The sequence below is a fragment of the Melopsittacus undulatus genome, chromosome 4, assembly GCF_012275295.1.
Source record: "Melopsittacus undulatus isolate bMelUnd1 chromosome 4, bMelUnd1.mat.Z, whole genome shotgun sequence".
Lineage (NCBI taxonomy): Eukaryota > Metazoa > Chordata > Aves > Psittaciformes > Psittaculidae > Melopsittacus > Melopsittacus undulatus.
The window spans coordinates 92,172,338-92,186,811 of record NC_047530.1 but is presented as its reverse complement, the minus strand read 5'-3'; the positions used below and the strand labels follow the sequence as shown (position 1 = coordinate 92,186,811).

Genomic DNA, 14,474 nt, shown 5'->3' with positions numbered 1-14,474 from the left:
TTTTCACTTTGCCTTCCCTTAAAAATCAGTTGTGATTTTGAAGCTCAATGCATATTTGACCACATAAAAACTGCCTGGAGAGAGGAATAGCCAACCCTCTTTGGCTTCCCTGGTTAAAATCGCAGCTGCAGAGACAAAAAATCTTTTGTTTTTTGTCAGCAAATAAATATAACACACAAAGCCAGATATCTAAAGGCTGGACCATAGGATGTTCAGTTGTTTGCCATAGTTTACGCTGTTTGTGTGAGAACAGAAGTAATAGTTCCCTGACTTTCCCATAGGAATCGGATGATGAAGATGGATTGCCAAAGAAAAAGTGGCCAACCGTGGATGCATCTTATTATGGAGGTCGAGGTGTTGGTGGGATTAAGAGGATGGAGGTATTTGGCTTGTTCTTTAGTGTTGTAAAAATCAGCACGTTTAGTTATAAATTATAACAATCTGGTTTTATGTGTTTTGGTTGGTTTTTTTTAAAGCTACCTTGATGGGCTAGAAACTGGGATTTAATTAGGGCTTGTCCAGCTGATTCCACCTGCTGTCCTAGTAACAGACACCAAGCTGCCGTTATTTGCATGAATAATTAAATGAACCTAGCATTATGAGCTAGAGAAAGTTTACAGGTTAAGAAATGAGTTAAGCACCGAAAGTTTTAAGTTAATGAATCAACCCTTCAGTGCAGTTGGGTTCAATTCTTTTGTTTCAGTCAGAGTTACACACCGGTTTTGAGTATTTGAGGGTGCCATCTACACCGTGCCTGACTGACTAGGAGCAGTTAACAGAGAATTTAAGCTAGGGTGTTTTTTTCTTTTCTCTTCAGCCCACCCGTATTTTTCTTTTGGGTTTGTTTTTGGGTGAGTTTTTTTTGGTGGGTTTTTTTTTTGTTTTTTTTGGGAGGGAGGTGTTTTGGTTTGTTGGGGTTTTTTTTCTGTTTGTTTGGGGGGGGGTTTGGTGTTGGTTTTTATTTCTTGTTTGGTTGGTTTGGGGGTTTTTGGTTGGTTGGGGTTTTTTAGTTCAATATTAACTCCTAATGGACAAAACCACATGTGCTGAAACTGGCCAATGAATCACATCCTGCCCTGGGTTTCATGCACAAGCTAGTCTTAGGGTGTAAAGTGAGGTGTTACTCTGAAAGAAGTTTGCCTTGTGCCCTGTCTTATGGCATGTGTTTCAGGGAATCAGTGGATAATGCTGTGATCAGCTACTAACTCTTGTAAATAACCATGTTAGTAAAATCAGCTCAATATTCCTAACCATGAATAATATAAGGCAGGGAATTATCACTCACCTCTATCAGCTGAGGGCCTGATAATGACTTTTAGGGATGTCACACCAGAAACTTCCACTAGATTTAATTGGTAGTTGAGGGAGGTGGTCTAATGTAAATCAGCCAAGGATCTGGACCAAGCTAGGACTAACAGAATGAAAACAATAGCTTTACAGCAAGTCCCTGCAAGTCTGACATTGAAGTATTGCATCTTAATATGCCTGACTATTTTCTGTGGTAGAATTTTATAATTGATGCTGAGTAACACTATATTGCCCTTGAATGCAGGGTCACATTTCTGTTTGAGGGAAGTCAGACAATGAAACCAGAATTTCTGCTTGAAATAAGTAGTGTGCAGCATGTAAAGTTAAGGTTACTGACCTCTTTTGTGACTGTGCAAGGTCATCTTTGGAAGAGCCATACAAGTTTGATGCTTTTAAACCACTCATGTACTTGTCCAATGACTCTTTTTCACTATTTGAGCTGAACAACAGAAGCTGCTTAATGCTGCCTATAAAGACTGCCTGCCTTCAGCTGGGGCTGCTGCCTGCTTTTTGCATGAGGCAATGGGAAGCATATTACACCTGTGTCCTAGCAGAGCTGGGCAGAGTGCTTCAGACTGCTTTTGGAAGTGGGTCAATCTGCCCTGGATGCTGTGAATTCCCACAACAACTTAGGTTACTAGATGTTTAAAACATAGTAGTTCAAGCATTTTTTTGAGTGAGACTATTTGTCTCTTAAATGTGCATTTCCAATTACAGTGCACATTTGGTGCCTTCATAAAATGGGCTACATACCTGGTGACATTGGGTCATCTGATAGGAGCTAAATTAATGTCTGTGAAAGCCACCTGCTGGTGGGGACTGCTGAAGAATATGGACTTACAGTGTGTTCTCCTGACTTCAGGTGCGATGGGGAGACAAGGGGTCAACAGAGGAAGGAGCAAAATTGGAGAAGCCCAAAAATGCTATTATTAAATTGCCGGAACAGGAGTATGAGCCATGGGAACCCAAGCCAAAGAAGCCCCATGTGAGAAAACCACCTTCCCAGAGGAAATGGTACACTCCAATCAAGGTAGCATGTCTGCCCCTCAGTTTTACCAAGTCTCTTCTGTTGTGTATGTTGCTACATCCTGCTTCCTTAATGCAGCCTTTCTTACAATGTTGCTGGGAGGAGCCTATTTAGAAAAGAGCTTTGCTCATTTCTTGGAAAATGCATTTCACCTGGCTATGTGATGCAATAGCTTTTTGAGGAAAACTGGAAAGCATGAGTAGACATCTTCCCTCCCTTAGCTCATACCTTCTTTTCAGGCATTTTTGCATAGCCTTGATTATAACAGCAGACATCTCAACTCTTAAGAAGGCCAGATGATGTTTAATGCTGTCTCAAGGCAGTATACATGGAGGATCACATAAAGTGCACCATCCCTTTTTTGACTGCACTGTGGCAAGGGCCTTTGGTTGGGATTCAGCTCTGTTTCCCTCTAGTTCAGCCACAAGATGTAGTTTCTGATTTTAGGCAAGTCGTTCAGTCTCCCCACACTTTCATACCCATTTGTCCCATATCATTATAGTATCTGATGTCTCCCTGTCTTTTAATGTATGTATCCTCACACAACCCTGGAGGCAGAACAGAGCTATTCTCTCTGCTTACAGAGAAGGAAGTTGGAGGGCTAGCACAGGCCAAGGGAGCAGCATACCATGCTCATCCCAGAAACCTGTGGCTGTGTCCCAAACCAGTGCTTTGTGGGATGAGGTCTCCCCTCCCCACCATGCTCACAGATGAGTGGAACAGTGCTTGAATTTATTGTATGGAAAGTAGCTGTGATTTTATTATTTTTTTTTAAGCCTGCCTAGGTAGGTAGTTTTGTGGCTCTTTATCCATGCTGTAGCTCACCTCCCATCAGTACAGTACTTCTGTGGTTCTGCCTTTCATTATCATACACCTGTCTAATTGTGCATTTTACGGGAGTTGTCCACATTAAACTCACATACAGTCATCCTCAGTGAGTATGACTCACTGAGGACTGAGGCAGGCTGAATTTGGCCCATTGCATATTGGGTACATGTTACCCCACTGAGGTCTCTTTTCTGGCATCCAGATAAGCAATATACAGAGGGCAAGGGCACAGGAGCAATGTTTGTGCAGAGAATTTAATACAGAAAAGCTGGATTAACTCCCTGTAGTTTAATCTCATGCTGTTTTCCAAAATTTCTTGGTCACATTGCTTTTTTTTTGTATATATATTCCAGGGCAAACTTGATGCACTGTGGGCTTTGGTTCGACGAGGCTATGATCAAGTCTCTCTTATGAGACCACAACCAGGGGACAAGGTAAGTTGTTGCAAACATACTGGCATGTCACTTCTCTGTTAGCAGCAGCAATTCTCTTCCCTTCCAGCCACCCTTCCAGGTTCAAAATGAGCTAAAATGTTTGCTGTGGCATCTGTTTTAAAATATTGCCCCAAAAGGTCTGCAGCAATGTGTTCACTGTGATGAGCTGAGCAGAATGAAGAAGTTGGCCAGACACAGCAGTATATGAGACACTTTTCAGCCATGTTAGTTCTTAGCCTTTTTTTTTTTCCATGGGCACACATGTTGAAGTCAAAGGAGATAGGTTCTTTGAGACTGTTCATTTAGAATTTAATATGCAGTAGTCATTTTACAACAGTAATTATCCTTCCTACCCAAGTTCATTAAAATGCTTCTCAGATTTAATAATAGAGTTAAGTGAATAATAAAAGAAAACATGAACTCATGGGAAAACATGTGCAGGTGATGAAGAAATAAATCATCAAAGTTAATGGAGAAAAAAAAAAATCTGTAAAATTCTGTGCAAAGACACATTTCTTGGTCATATCCTATATGTAGACAGACAGAATCTCCTGCCTCGATAAAGTCTATTAGCGAAACACTGGTCAGAAGTAGATTCTTCCTGGAAGGAAGCAGGAAGTATGTGTCTTTCAGAGACGTGGAGACATCTGTGTGCTGCTCCTGGGTCACCTATGAGGGCTCTCGGCTAAGCTATCACAATTTCCCTGGCACAGTTATGGTCTTGTTACCCTGAGGGGAAAAAGAATTGAGTCCTGCTGCTTTGGGCTGTTGCACCTTCAGATGTGGCTTTCTGCAGTGCCACCATGAAACATGAGGACTGAGCAGAAATGACAGCACCTTTCTCCCCACTGTGGCCCTTCTCTTGCCAGAGTCCATATATTTCATCACCTTTACTCTGGAGGGGAAGTGGCTACAGAGTTACAGCAGTGGACACTAAGTGCTGTTTTGGGGTAGCAGTGCAGAGGCCCTTGTGTGGGGTTGTTTTCCTGAGTGACCTTTGCATCTAGTAATGGACTTTAAAAGCATCCCGAATTTGCATCATCTAGGGCAAATAAGTTGTACTGCTGTGGTTTATGGCAAAATACCATTATGACACTTGTATGGTTATTAACCAAACATATAGTTTCAGTATTTTTAGTCTCTTCCATTTTAATTTTGGTGCTTCAGGAAACTAGGAGACCAAACTCGGCTTCCTGTGCTACTTTCTAAAATGGTTTTAACTGTTTCTCTAAGATGCATTTTCAAAGCAGCTGTGCTCAAAACACCTTATTTACTTTTTAAGCACGATCTGGAGCTTCTGAATAGGCTCTTTAGACCCAGCTGTATTTTGATAGCACTAGCATTGTATAGTATGAATCTATCCTCTGCCTTTCACTCCCTTGGTTGGTACATTTCTATCAGTGCAGAGTACAACAGAGCCTCTGTTAGCCTGCACAGTCAAGAAACATGCAGGGGGCTGGCTCCAAACAGGGATCCTCAGTTCCTTGCCTTCCAGCTTTGCTATGGGGAGGAGAAGGGGCTCAAAAGAGGCAATGTAAAACAGAATGAGCTGAAGGATTATTGTATAAGCGAGAACATTAGAAATATCAAATGTACATCTGGGAAATAGGGTGGAAGGAATTCTATTGAGCCAGATTCAGTGGAAGAATAGGATCATCTCTGTTCCCTGGCCTGTGAAATTAACTAAAGCTGAAGAATATTGAACACAAAAAAAAATGACTGGACATCCTTCTGCTGTTTTAAAAAAAGACATCACAGGACTGTATTTCATGGAGAAAGTGGGCACAGAGAAGACCAAGGTTATTATTTATTGTTTGGTTTACTTTTCTAGTAAAAAGTCTCTCAGTGGAGAATTGGATTCTTGTAAGTTAGGCTTTTTTGGGGGGAAGGGGTTTATAAGTATACATTATGTACACTTAAGTATATACGAGTATACATACGCACATGCACACACTGTGCCTGAAGAATGGGGAGATCAAGTCAGTGCTATGAGTGACCAAGAGTGTGGAGAGTCTGGAGTTCTGGCTGTGGCAGAGCTGGAGGAGCCTGGCAGTCCCAAGAGCAAGCCTACTGCTCCATTTGACCCAGGCCAGGCAGGGACAAGGTCACTCTTCAACAGAGTGGTGATAGCAATCAATGGATTTTGGTTTACTGTTGGGTAGACATGAAAGTACAGCTTGACATGCATCTGTGCATGGTGTTCTTCCAGACTGTGCCATCCACAGGCCGGTGATCTTGGAGAGGGATTGTGATTGCCTCCTTCCTCTTATTCTCACACCACAGGAACTGGGCTGCTGGTAGCAAGGGGTTATGGCCTCTCTGCAGAGTTGGCTGAGGCTACCGAGAGTTTTCCTGCCCTGCCTCATGCTTCTACAGACTTACCAAGAAAATGATCATGGGATGGATGACCCAGTATTAGGCAGGATTGTACTAATAGGACTGGCTGTGAAAATTACAGGCACTCTTTGGAACTGTGATTTAAAGAAAACCAGCCAAGCACAAGCTCTGATGCCCCTTCTCCTGGGAGCTATGCCCACAGTGTTTAGCTTGGCTCTGCAAACAGCTCCTCCTCTTGGTCTCCATTCAAGATCATGTCACTGCACCACTGCTGAAAGTGGTTATTAGTTTGACAAGTAACTCAGTAAAGAGTCACAGGACCCTGCTCACTTAAATTCTGCAGGTCACCCCTAGCAGAAGCTTCTGTTGCACTAGCAACACTTAGCTCTACCCCATCATTAGCAGATAGGCTGCTATTTGTGGGTTGGCTTTTTGCTGAACTGTCAGAAAACATCAGCAGAGGAGGAAAAAATTGAAAAAGGGCTACCAGCTTTGTTTTGGAGTGATGGGCTTTCTTCCTTGCAGTAATGTATGAAGGTGAAGCCTTCACAGACATTTGGGCTATTGCTGCAGTGATGGATCCCTTAGAACAAGGCTGCTTTTCTTCCCTTCCTCCCCCAGAAATTCAGGGCTTACAGGACAAGCAGTCACTCTTTTGGCCCAAGAATAGGATTGACAGCTCTGAGGTAGGAACACTGCTCATCCAGCAACAAGAAGAGTGTCATGGCCTGGTGAGCTGTGTGTTGCTTGGGATGCCCAGGCTGCCTTGAGGACTTCCCATCACTGTGTTGGTGTCCTCCTGAGCTTGATTCTGAGCTTGCAGAGGACTGCCATGAAGATTGGAGTTTGGGAAATATTAATGTTTGTCTATCTTGAAGTATCTCATAGAAACCACAGTAGCTGGTGGGACAGGTTGTCAGTAGCCTCTGAAAAAAGGAACGTTCAAGTTTTTCCCCTTGGCTTCATGGATCAAAAGCAGTGATGTTATGAACACCAGCAAGTAAACATTAAAAGCCCCAATATGTTCAGAGAGGAAGGTGAGATGCTTCTTTCAAATGGTCTGCTTAGTTGCTGTTTTCAGCAAATCCATTCAATTCTGCGTTTCAGCAAATACTGTCACAGGAAATTCTGAGACGCGGTTTACCGAAAACCTCATTGAAAAAGAGACGACATTTTTCCCCGCAGGCAGAATTGCTCTTGTTTACTTTAAAGCTTTAGAAAGTGATTTCACATTTGTCACTGAAAATTACCTGCAACAGAAAACAGAGCCTGGATTTCACTGTTACTTTTCTGTACTCATGGGACTTTACTTAGAAAAAAAAACATGCTTTAGCAGTACTACCCTGTAGTTTGCACATGCAAAACCCTTTCCTCGGGAAGGAGACTAGAAGCAGGCTGTTGCACAAAAATCTGAAAGCCTTTTTGCCTTCTTTCTTCCATAAAACTGAAGATAAAAAGGCTGCTGTATAGTCAGAAAGTTCACAGACTATGAGCTGCTGGTCATTTTGGAAGCCAGGACTTCTGGGTCCATTCAAGTTCTCACTATTGAGTTACTGTGGGACTTTGAACAAGGCACAGCAGCTAGAATTATAAACACTCACCTCTGAAATGAGAACAGGAATTCCTTGTGTTCCTTATTCTGTGTTTCCCTTTGAAAGTGATCACTCTTAAGCTGAAGTTAAAGCTCAGGTCTGGTTACCCTCAAATGTTGAGCGTTTCATCTTAATGCTGACCACAACAGCTATATGCTTTAGTTTTCCCAACTGCAAAATAATAATGAGAATGCTTTATCTTCCTTACAGCTGTAAGGTTTACTTAAGTCCTGTCAGGCAGCTGGGACTCCTCAGATGAATAGTGTAACACCAAACCTATCAGTTATTAACAGCTAGTTATTACTTTCTGGCTGCTAGCTACAGTTGGTCTGCAGTTTGAATACAGCCTACAGGGATGGCAGCACCCTCCTATCACTCCACACTAGCTGCCCAGTTACCAGTGTTATTTGGAGCTCATTCTGATTATTTCTTTCCAAGACCAAGTAATGGTGTTTAATAGGCTTCCTTGCCACTTGCTTGGAGAGGTGTTGTAATTGCCTAAGTAGTAATTGGCAGAGCTCAGTAATGCTCAGGATGCTCAGTAACAACCACAAGAGGCTCTTTTGAAGACAGGGTAAAACCCGAGGGCTGGTGCCACTTAGCACACAACAGGATGAAGGAGGTTTGGCTTTGTGTGTTTAAGACACTGAGATGTGAAATCAGAGGCCCTGGCTGTAGTTGATGAAAGTTACTTCATTTCTGTTTTACTGTAGTTCCACAGTGACAAGATTAACAGTAAATTCTAGGACAGTGAGACCATGTTCCTAACAGCACTTTGAACATTTCATAGATGGAATCTGTTAGGTAGCAAGAGTGCTCTTCTCTAGTCTCTAAGCATGTATACCACTTTGATTTTAATTTGATATTTATGGTAAAGGACCTGATGAACCTGTTCTGTTCTCTGTTTTAATGGGGAACATGACTTTGGGATAAGTCCTTGGTTAACTGCAACACTGACATGCCTGCCTTGGGGGAATAGACTCTTCTGTGTTGTTATTGACATTTTCCAGGCAGCACTTCATTGATGCTCCTATTTAGAGTATAGTGTGGCTAAGCTGTGCAGTCCTGGCTTGGAGTTGGGTGACTATTCTGGGTCTTAGGATGAAGCCCACAACTGAAGGTACATCTGTTTTGAGAAAAGAAGCACACAAACATGCAGTTGTTTACTAAGACTGTGTGTTCAGATCTGATTTACATGTGCAAATGAACAGATGTGCTGCAGCCAATGTTTATTTGTTTCTTGGCAGCACCCAGAGGTGAACCTCATGATACCTTTTTTCAGTTGGATTGCTGTGAGTTGTACATCCCTCATTGTCTCCTGAGTTGGGTAACCATCCAGAAATTAACCTACCCAACCTTCCTTAGCACTCTGCCTACATACTTCCAGTAACTACGTAAGAATCTGTTTCCCATATGCAGAATGAGCAATTGAGTCTGCCATTGTAGAAGTCACACAAAGATACTGCACAACTTGTAGAGTTTATGAACTATGTCTGTTAAGTCTTCATCTTGATTTAATCTGGTTTTGAACATAAACATCAGGTTAATGATAATATACTCCAGTTTTATATGCCAGTTTTAGTCTCATATAGGAACAGCTTCTGGAACAAGACACTCTGCACTCTTTGCAACAACACTGGGGGTTTTAAGATCTTTGGGCAACTTAAGGACTGGGGTATACAGCATCCCTTCCTGCAATGCTAAAGGCCAGGCAGGCACTCTGAGTGGAGCAGACCTTTGAAAAATAGAGGAGGTGTACGTGGGTTTTTTTCTACTGCTGGGGGACGGGCCACTGTCTCTGGTATGTTGATGCCAGGGTGTGTAACAATTTGTGTGAGAGAGGTGGCAGTGGGGTGGTGATGTTAAAAAATGGCTTCAAGATGCTGAGCTGGTACTTGATGGGCTGGTCAAGCTGCAGTAAGGGAAACGTACCTGGAACAGGAAGGAAAGTTCCATGTCAGGACTTTGGTACTTTAATTGCTTCCCTGGTGTGTTCATTCCTAGAAAGAATAAGGTGGTTCTTTCCCAATGAGCTATTCCATTCAACGTAAGATGTTTTGGAGGAGGAGATGATTTCTGTGTTTTGTACAGAATATGTCAACACTAATAATGAACTGTATGAGTCTCATCCCAGGAGAAGAAAGTCCTTATGAGAGAAGCAAGAGGAACCTGGGAATGTTGGGTTTACCACCTGTTTGCTCTGGGCAGCAACAGAGCCATTTAAGGACCAGTTACCCAAAGAAGGGTTAGGGATACTTGTATCTGTTTCCAGACTCCAAACAAAGAGGCAGCCTGTGAGGTGGGCCACAGTCTTACATTTTTGGCAGAGACAAAGAAAATAATAACCATTTTCACCAGAAATCTCTCCAAGTCTCCAGCATTAGCCTACACCCTAGGTGAGTAAAGAGCATTGTGCCCTTCTTGTTGTGCCCGCTATAATCTCAGCTTGCTCCTGAAGAGTCAGTCAAATAATTCACCTTGGAAAGCACAACACACTTAATTACAGTTTGAGCAAGACCAGTTATGGTCCTCTGTGGCCTAATTTACTGCTACCAGCAAGTAACCAATACCTCAAACCTGACCCTGTTGCACCCACTAGATGTTTGTTGTTGTTGCTATGCTCCAAAGCCATCCCCATTCTAGGTGATCTTTTCCCTGAAAACATCAAAGGAAAATGAAAAATCTTTTCCAAACCAACCACCATTTTTTTCTCTCTTGAGCCCCACTCTAGTCTGGTCAGCATTCAAGTGTGGAAGTGTGTGGTGCTGTGGTAAAAACAAAGGATGTGAGTCACGAGTCTTGAACTTGTAAATATTGGGATTTTTGACCCAAAGCTTCTGCATAACCTTGGGTAGGTGACATGACCTGAAAGTGGCACTCCTCACTTCCTCCACTCTGGAAGCCTCATCCATAAAAGCTGTCAAAAAAGAGGAAGACAGTAAATCATGTGTTTTGAGTGCCAACTTAGGTTAAGACATTCCTCTCAGGTTTGGGTGGGACTTGGTATGGCATGGCTGTACTTCAAGATTGGTAATTGAGTATAAAGTACACCTGATAGACCTTAACTTTGATGTCCAGTGTTATCCTTTTCTGTTCCCTTTGCCACTTCAGTTTTTTTTAGGGCTCAGAATCAACAGGCTTTGATATGGATCTGCACTGTGCGTTACTTCAGCCACAACCTCAGCAAGGTCCAAGACATGTGATGTTTTGTACATTCCTGCAAGATATCTTGTGATTCTGGCCATTCTTTCAGGAGGTCTCTGTAGCAAATTGCTGCATTTTCATGCTAAGATGGGCTGGAAACTCTGCAGCTCCTTGCTGAATGGAGTGATGCAAATTATTTGAATAGACCTGTCTTCAGTACTGGGATGGGTTCTCCATGTGCCCATGTCACTTGCTTTGTGTGCCTAAGGTGGAAAAGTGGTATCAGGTATGTGACAGCTGGATGGTGGGGGTGTGTTCAGCACAAAGTTCATTTTGGTGAAAAGTAATGGTCCTAGCTTAAAAGGCCAATTACCCTGGCTGAGCTGTTGCTCTCACATTCCTCATTATTGGCTTGTTTCTCCAAGGGTAAATTGGAAGTAGTCCACTTCTCTTCAGTGTCTTCCTGCACTAGTTTCCAAACTGAATAGACTGCTCCCAGAGGACTCATTCCTAGTTTCAAGCAGTGCCATGCACAGCTGGGACTGTGAACTGGGAAGTAGTGTCTGTTGATGTGTGTGTCTTGAGAACCTATCAGTACTGTATTGTATTCAACTATCTGTATCCTGATTAAAGAAGCTACAGTAGTCTGGAATACTGCAGTTATTAATCTTACTATAAAACAGTTCCTGTCTTAATTCCCTAGTAAATCTGGACACTATTTCCCACATGATTCTCTTTGTTTTGACTAAAACCTGCTTTTTTAGATAGTCTGTAAATATTTTTGCATATTAGTGGAGTTAGCTAAAGTGGGAATAATAACCTTGAAAAAGTCTGTGTTTTCAATATTTGTTTTGAAACACCTTTTCTGTTCAAAACTCAAAGAAAAGACGTTCTGAATTGAGCAACATATGTTTCAAGCCCAAGTGAAACTTATTTTGACATATTACTTTTACCTGAAAGATTTTTAGTCATTATTGACTTTTCCCTTGGCCAGCAAGTGAACCAAAAGATGACTTTTATTGCTGCTGTTATATGTAGTGCATGCCATGGGCCTGTGATCAAGTTTGTCCTGGCAGCCTTGCTCCTTCAGTCTCTGGAGGACAGGTTTATCACACACTTGGTGTAAAAAGAACTCCTGTGCTCTCTCCTTCCTTCCGCACTCCATAAATCCTACTTTCTCAGGTATTTGCTCCCATAGCCAAGATGTCTGTGGGCATATGGGCTTCTGAAGTATTTCTTCTCGTAGCCCCTTTACAAAGCAAAGCTGGTCCCCCTTTGCCTCTGTGAGAGGGTCTCAGGCATCTCATCCCTCACCTTTCTGGGCAGCAGCATGGGCCATGCCTTAGCTAAGCCAACAGATCTTAACCCAAACCACTGCTTAATTGTCACCCTGTGATCTGTTCCGAGTCTGTATGCAGGGAACATGCTATCTTCTCATTTGTGACTTGTGCCTCAGTTTCTGAAGCAGGGATGAGCTTTCTGTGCTGTGTCTCCCTGGTGCTGGGTTGTGGGTGGGTTTGTTTGGTTGCTAAAATGTAAGAGAAAAGGCATCAAATTTGCTAATAAGAGTGTCTTTGTGGACTGTGTGAAGGATCTGTATGTGCCTCAGCTCCTCTTAAATATCACTACTCCTTCCTGGTTCAGGGCATGTGTCCTGTTTAAAGTTGTGTTACCTCCCACATCTTAAAGCTCAATTTAATTCCTTTGAAATGTGAAGCACACTGAGTGAGCTCAGTAGGTTACACTGCTTGCAGCATCACCTCACTCATGCTACACAGTAGAGTTTGCTGCTGCTGGTTGGGTCATCCATGTGCATTTGTATTCATCATTTTCTAATTTTTTTATCTGATGTACCTAAGGTCATTTCAGGGCCCTGGCTATTACCATATGAGTGTTTCACAATCCACAATGCAGTGATTTCCTTCCCCTCTAGTAACTCCATCGCAGATGGAGGGAGCAGAAGTAATATGAGTTTACTTAGAAAGAGGCCACTGGATAAAGAACAGGCTGAACTAATTCTCCTTTTTAAAAGCAGCACTAAAGAAAATAATAATTCTCATTGTTGGGACACTGCCACTTTACTGGACCTTACTTTTGAAATCCTCCACACTTCAGCCAACCCCATTTTTCCTTACCTCATCATAGTTTCAGGTTATCATCATTTTAGGCATCAGTGCTGAGGTGCCAAATAGATCCCCAGAAAATTGTTATTGACAGGAAAGGACTTATTAAACTGGCAGGTAACTTGAAAAGTCAGATTCTCATGCAAGCAAATCTTTTATATTGATGATATTTAATGTTTTGATTTGAGACCTAATAACTTTAAATGGCTACATATAAAAATTAATTACAACCTAATAAATTCATTTATAATGAATAATGCAATAACCACATAATTAACATTGATGATTCAAGTTAATATGATCAATATAACTATAAATTAATTATAGATTATATATTTATTGACCCAAAATCATGATCAGCCTCTAAATTGCTGATATGGGAATCTCTGATGTTTCCAGTACTTTTTTTTTTAACACAAAACCAGTATCTGAGTCCCAAATGCAAGAGTAGGAGTTGGTAAGTTACTTGAACATGCCTGTAAACCAGGCAGTCTTAGGTTTTATGTGACAGACTGTTTCAGCAGCTTACTAATTTCTAGCCTGTATGCTGCAGGCTAATCAGTGCAATTCCCAGGAAATCCATGAAGGTTTTAATGAGCCGTGACATGTTCAGTGCACAGTCAGCATGAAGCAGGGCAGTGTGAGGAAGCTTTTGGCAAAGGCTGATGCACATAGATACTGGTTCATGAGGAGCCAGCTGCTAATCCTGACACTTGCCCAGGGAACTCGAATAGTGGAAACTCTGTACCACCTCAATTCAGCTCATTCTCTATAAAATTAATGTATCCACAATCTGTGCCATTCATAAATACCTTTGCTAAACAAGTTTCCCCATAATGTTGCTGGCTTAGGATACTCAGTGTAGGTGTTTCTGCTACAACACTTTTGTTCTTTGTTAGAGGACCGAGATTACCCTGTCCTCTAATTTTTCCAAGGTTAAATATTTGCGCAAGTCACTGATCTAAAAGGTGTTTAACCCATCGGTTTCTGGGTGTGTGGATCAAAACATTCACTTAGCTAAAGTGATTCTGACTTTTGTAGATGCTCACTCTTGTGGTTTTGTAACCACAAGAGCAAAAACCTGGATATATTCTTTTGAGTTTTAGAGCTCCACTTTTACACTGCACTGTTGATAGCTATTTAGGAAGTAAAGCTACATGCCAATGAACCACATCCATTGCAAGCTGGCAGCGTCATCTCAGTGACATCCATAAACAGAATTGGGGACAAAGGTGACTACTTATTTGAGCCCAAGGAAATTATGTTCATTTCACATTCCAGTATCCTACATGTAGTACTTTTGACTGGGAGCTACTTTATTTTTTTTTTTAATTTGGTGGCCTGGTATTTTGGATTGCTAATCCCAAACTTTAAAGGAATGGTTTTATTTAATCCATTCTAAAATGTAAAGCTTATGTATCATATTCTTGCAAAGTCAAAGAGAAAGAAATTTCAGTAGGCATTTAAGCGAATCCAGCTCCTCAGTCAGATACTCAGAATTACAGTACTGAGACTCTATAAATAAAACCAGGAGTGAATGAAAATTCAAGCAAAATTTGTAACAAGCAAAAATAATTTGTAAAGGAATGATATCTTTTATTAGGTCAGCTAATGCAGCTAAAAATAAGAAACAGGCATACTTTTACGTACACAACCTGGATTTGTTTTTTGTTGAATAAAC

The 14,474-nt window shown here is 41.7% G+C and overlaps 1 protein-coding gene across 1 annotated transcript in view; it reads left to right on the top strand.

Moving 5' to 3' along the window:
* ANTXRL (ANTXR like) overlaps positions 1 to 14,474 on the top strand; it is a 58,149-nt gene that overhangs the window by 34,803 nt on the left and 8,872 nt on the right. Inside the window, exons 15-17 of the mRNA XM_005154117.4 lie at positions 282 to 380; positions 2,171 to 2,338; positions 3,517 to 3,597. Of these exons, the coding sequence (XP_005154174.2) occupies positions 282 to 380; positions 2,171 to 2,338; positions 3,517 to 3,597 (348 nt within the window). The remainder of the gene's footprint in view (positions 1 to 281; positions 381 to 2,170; positions 2,339 to 3,516; positions 3,598 to 14,474) is intronic.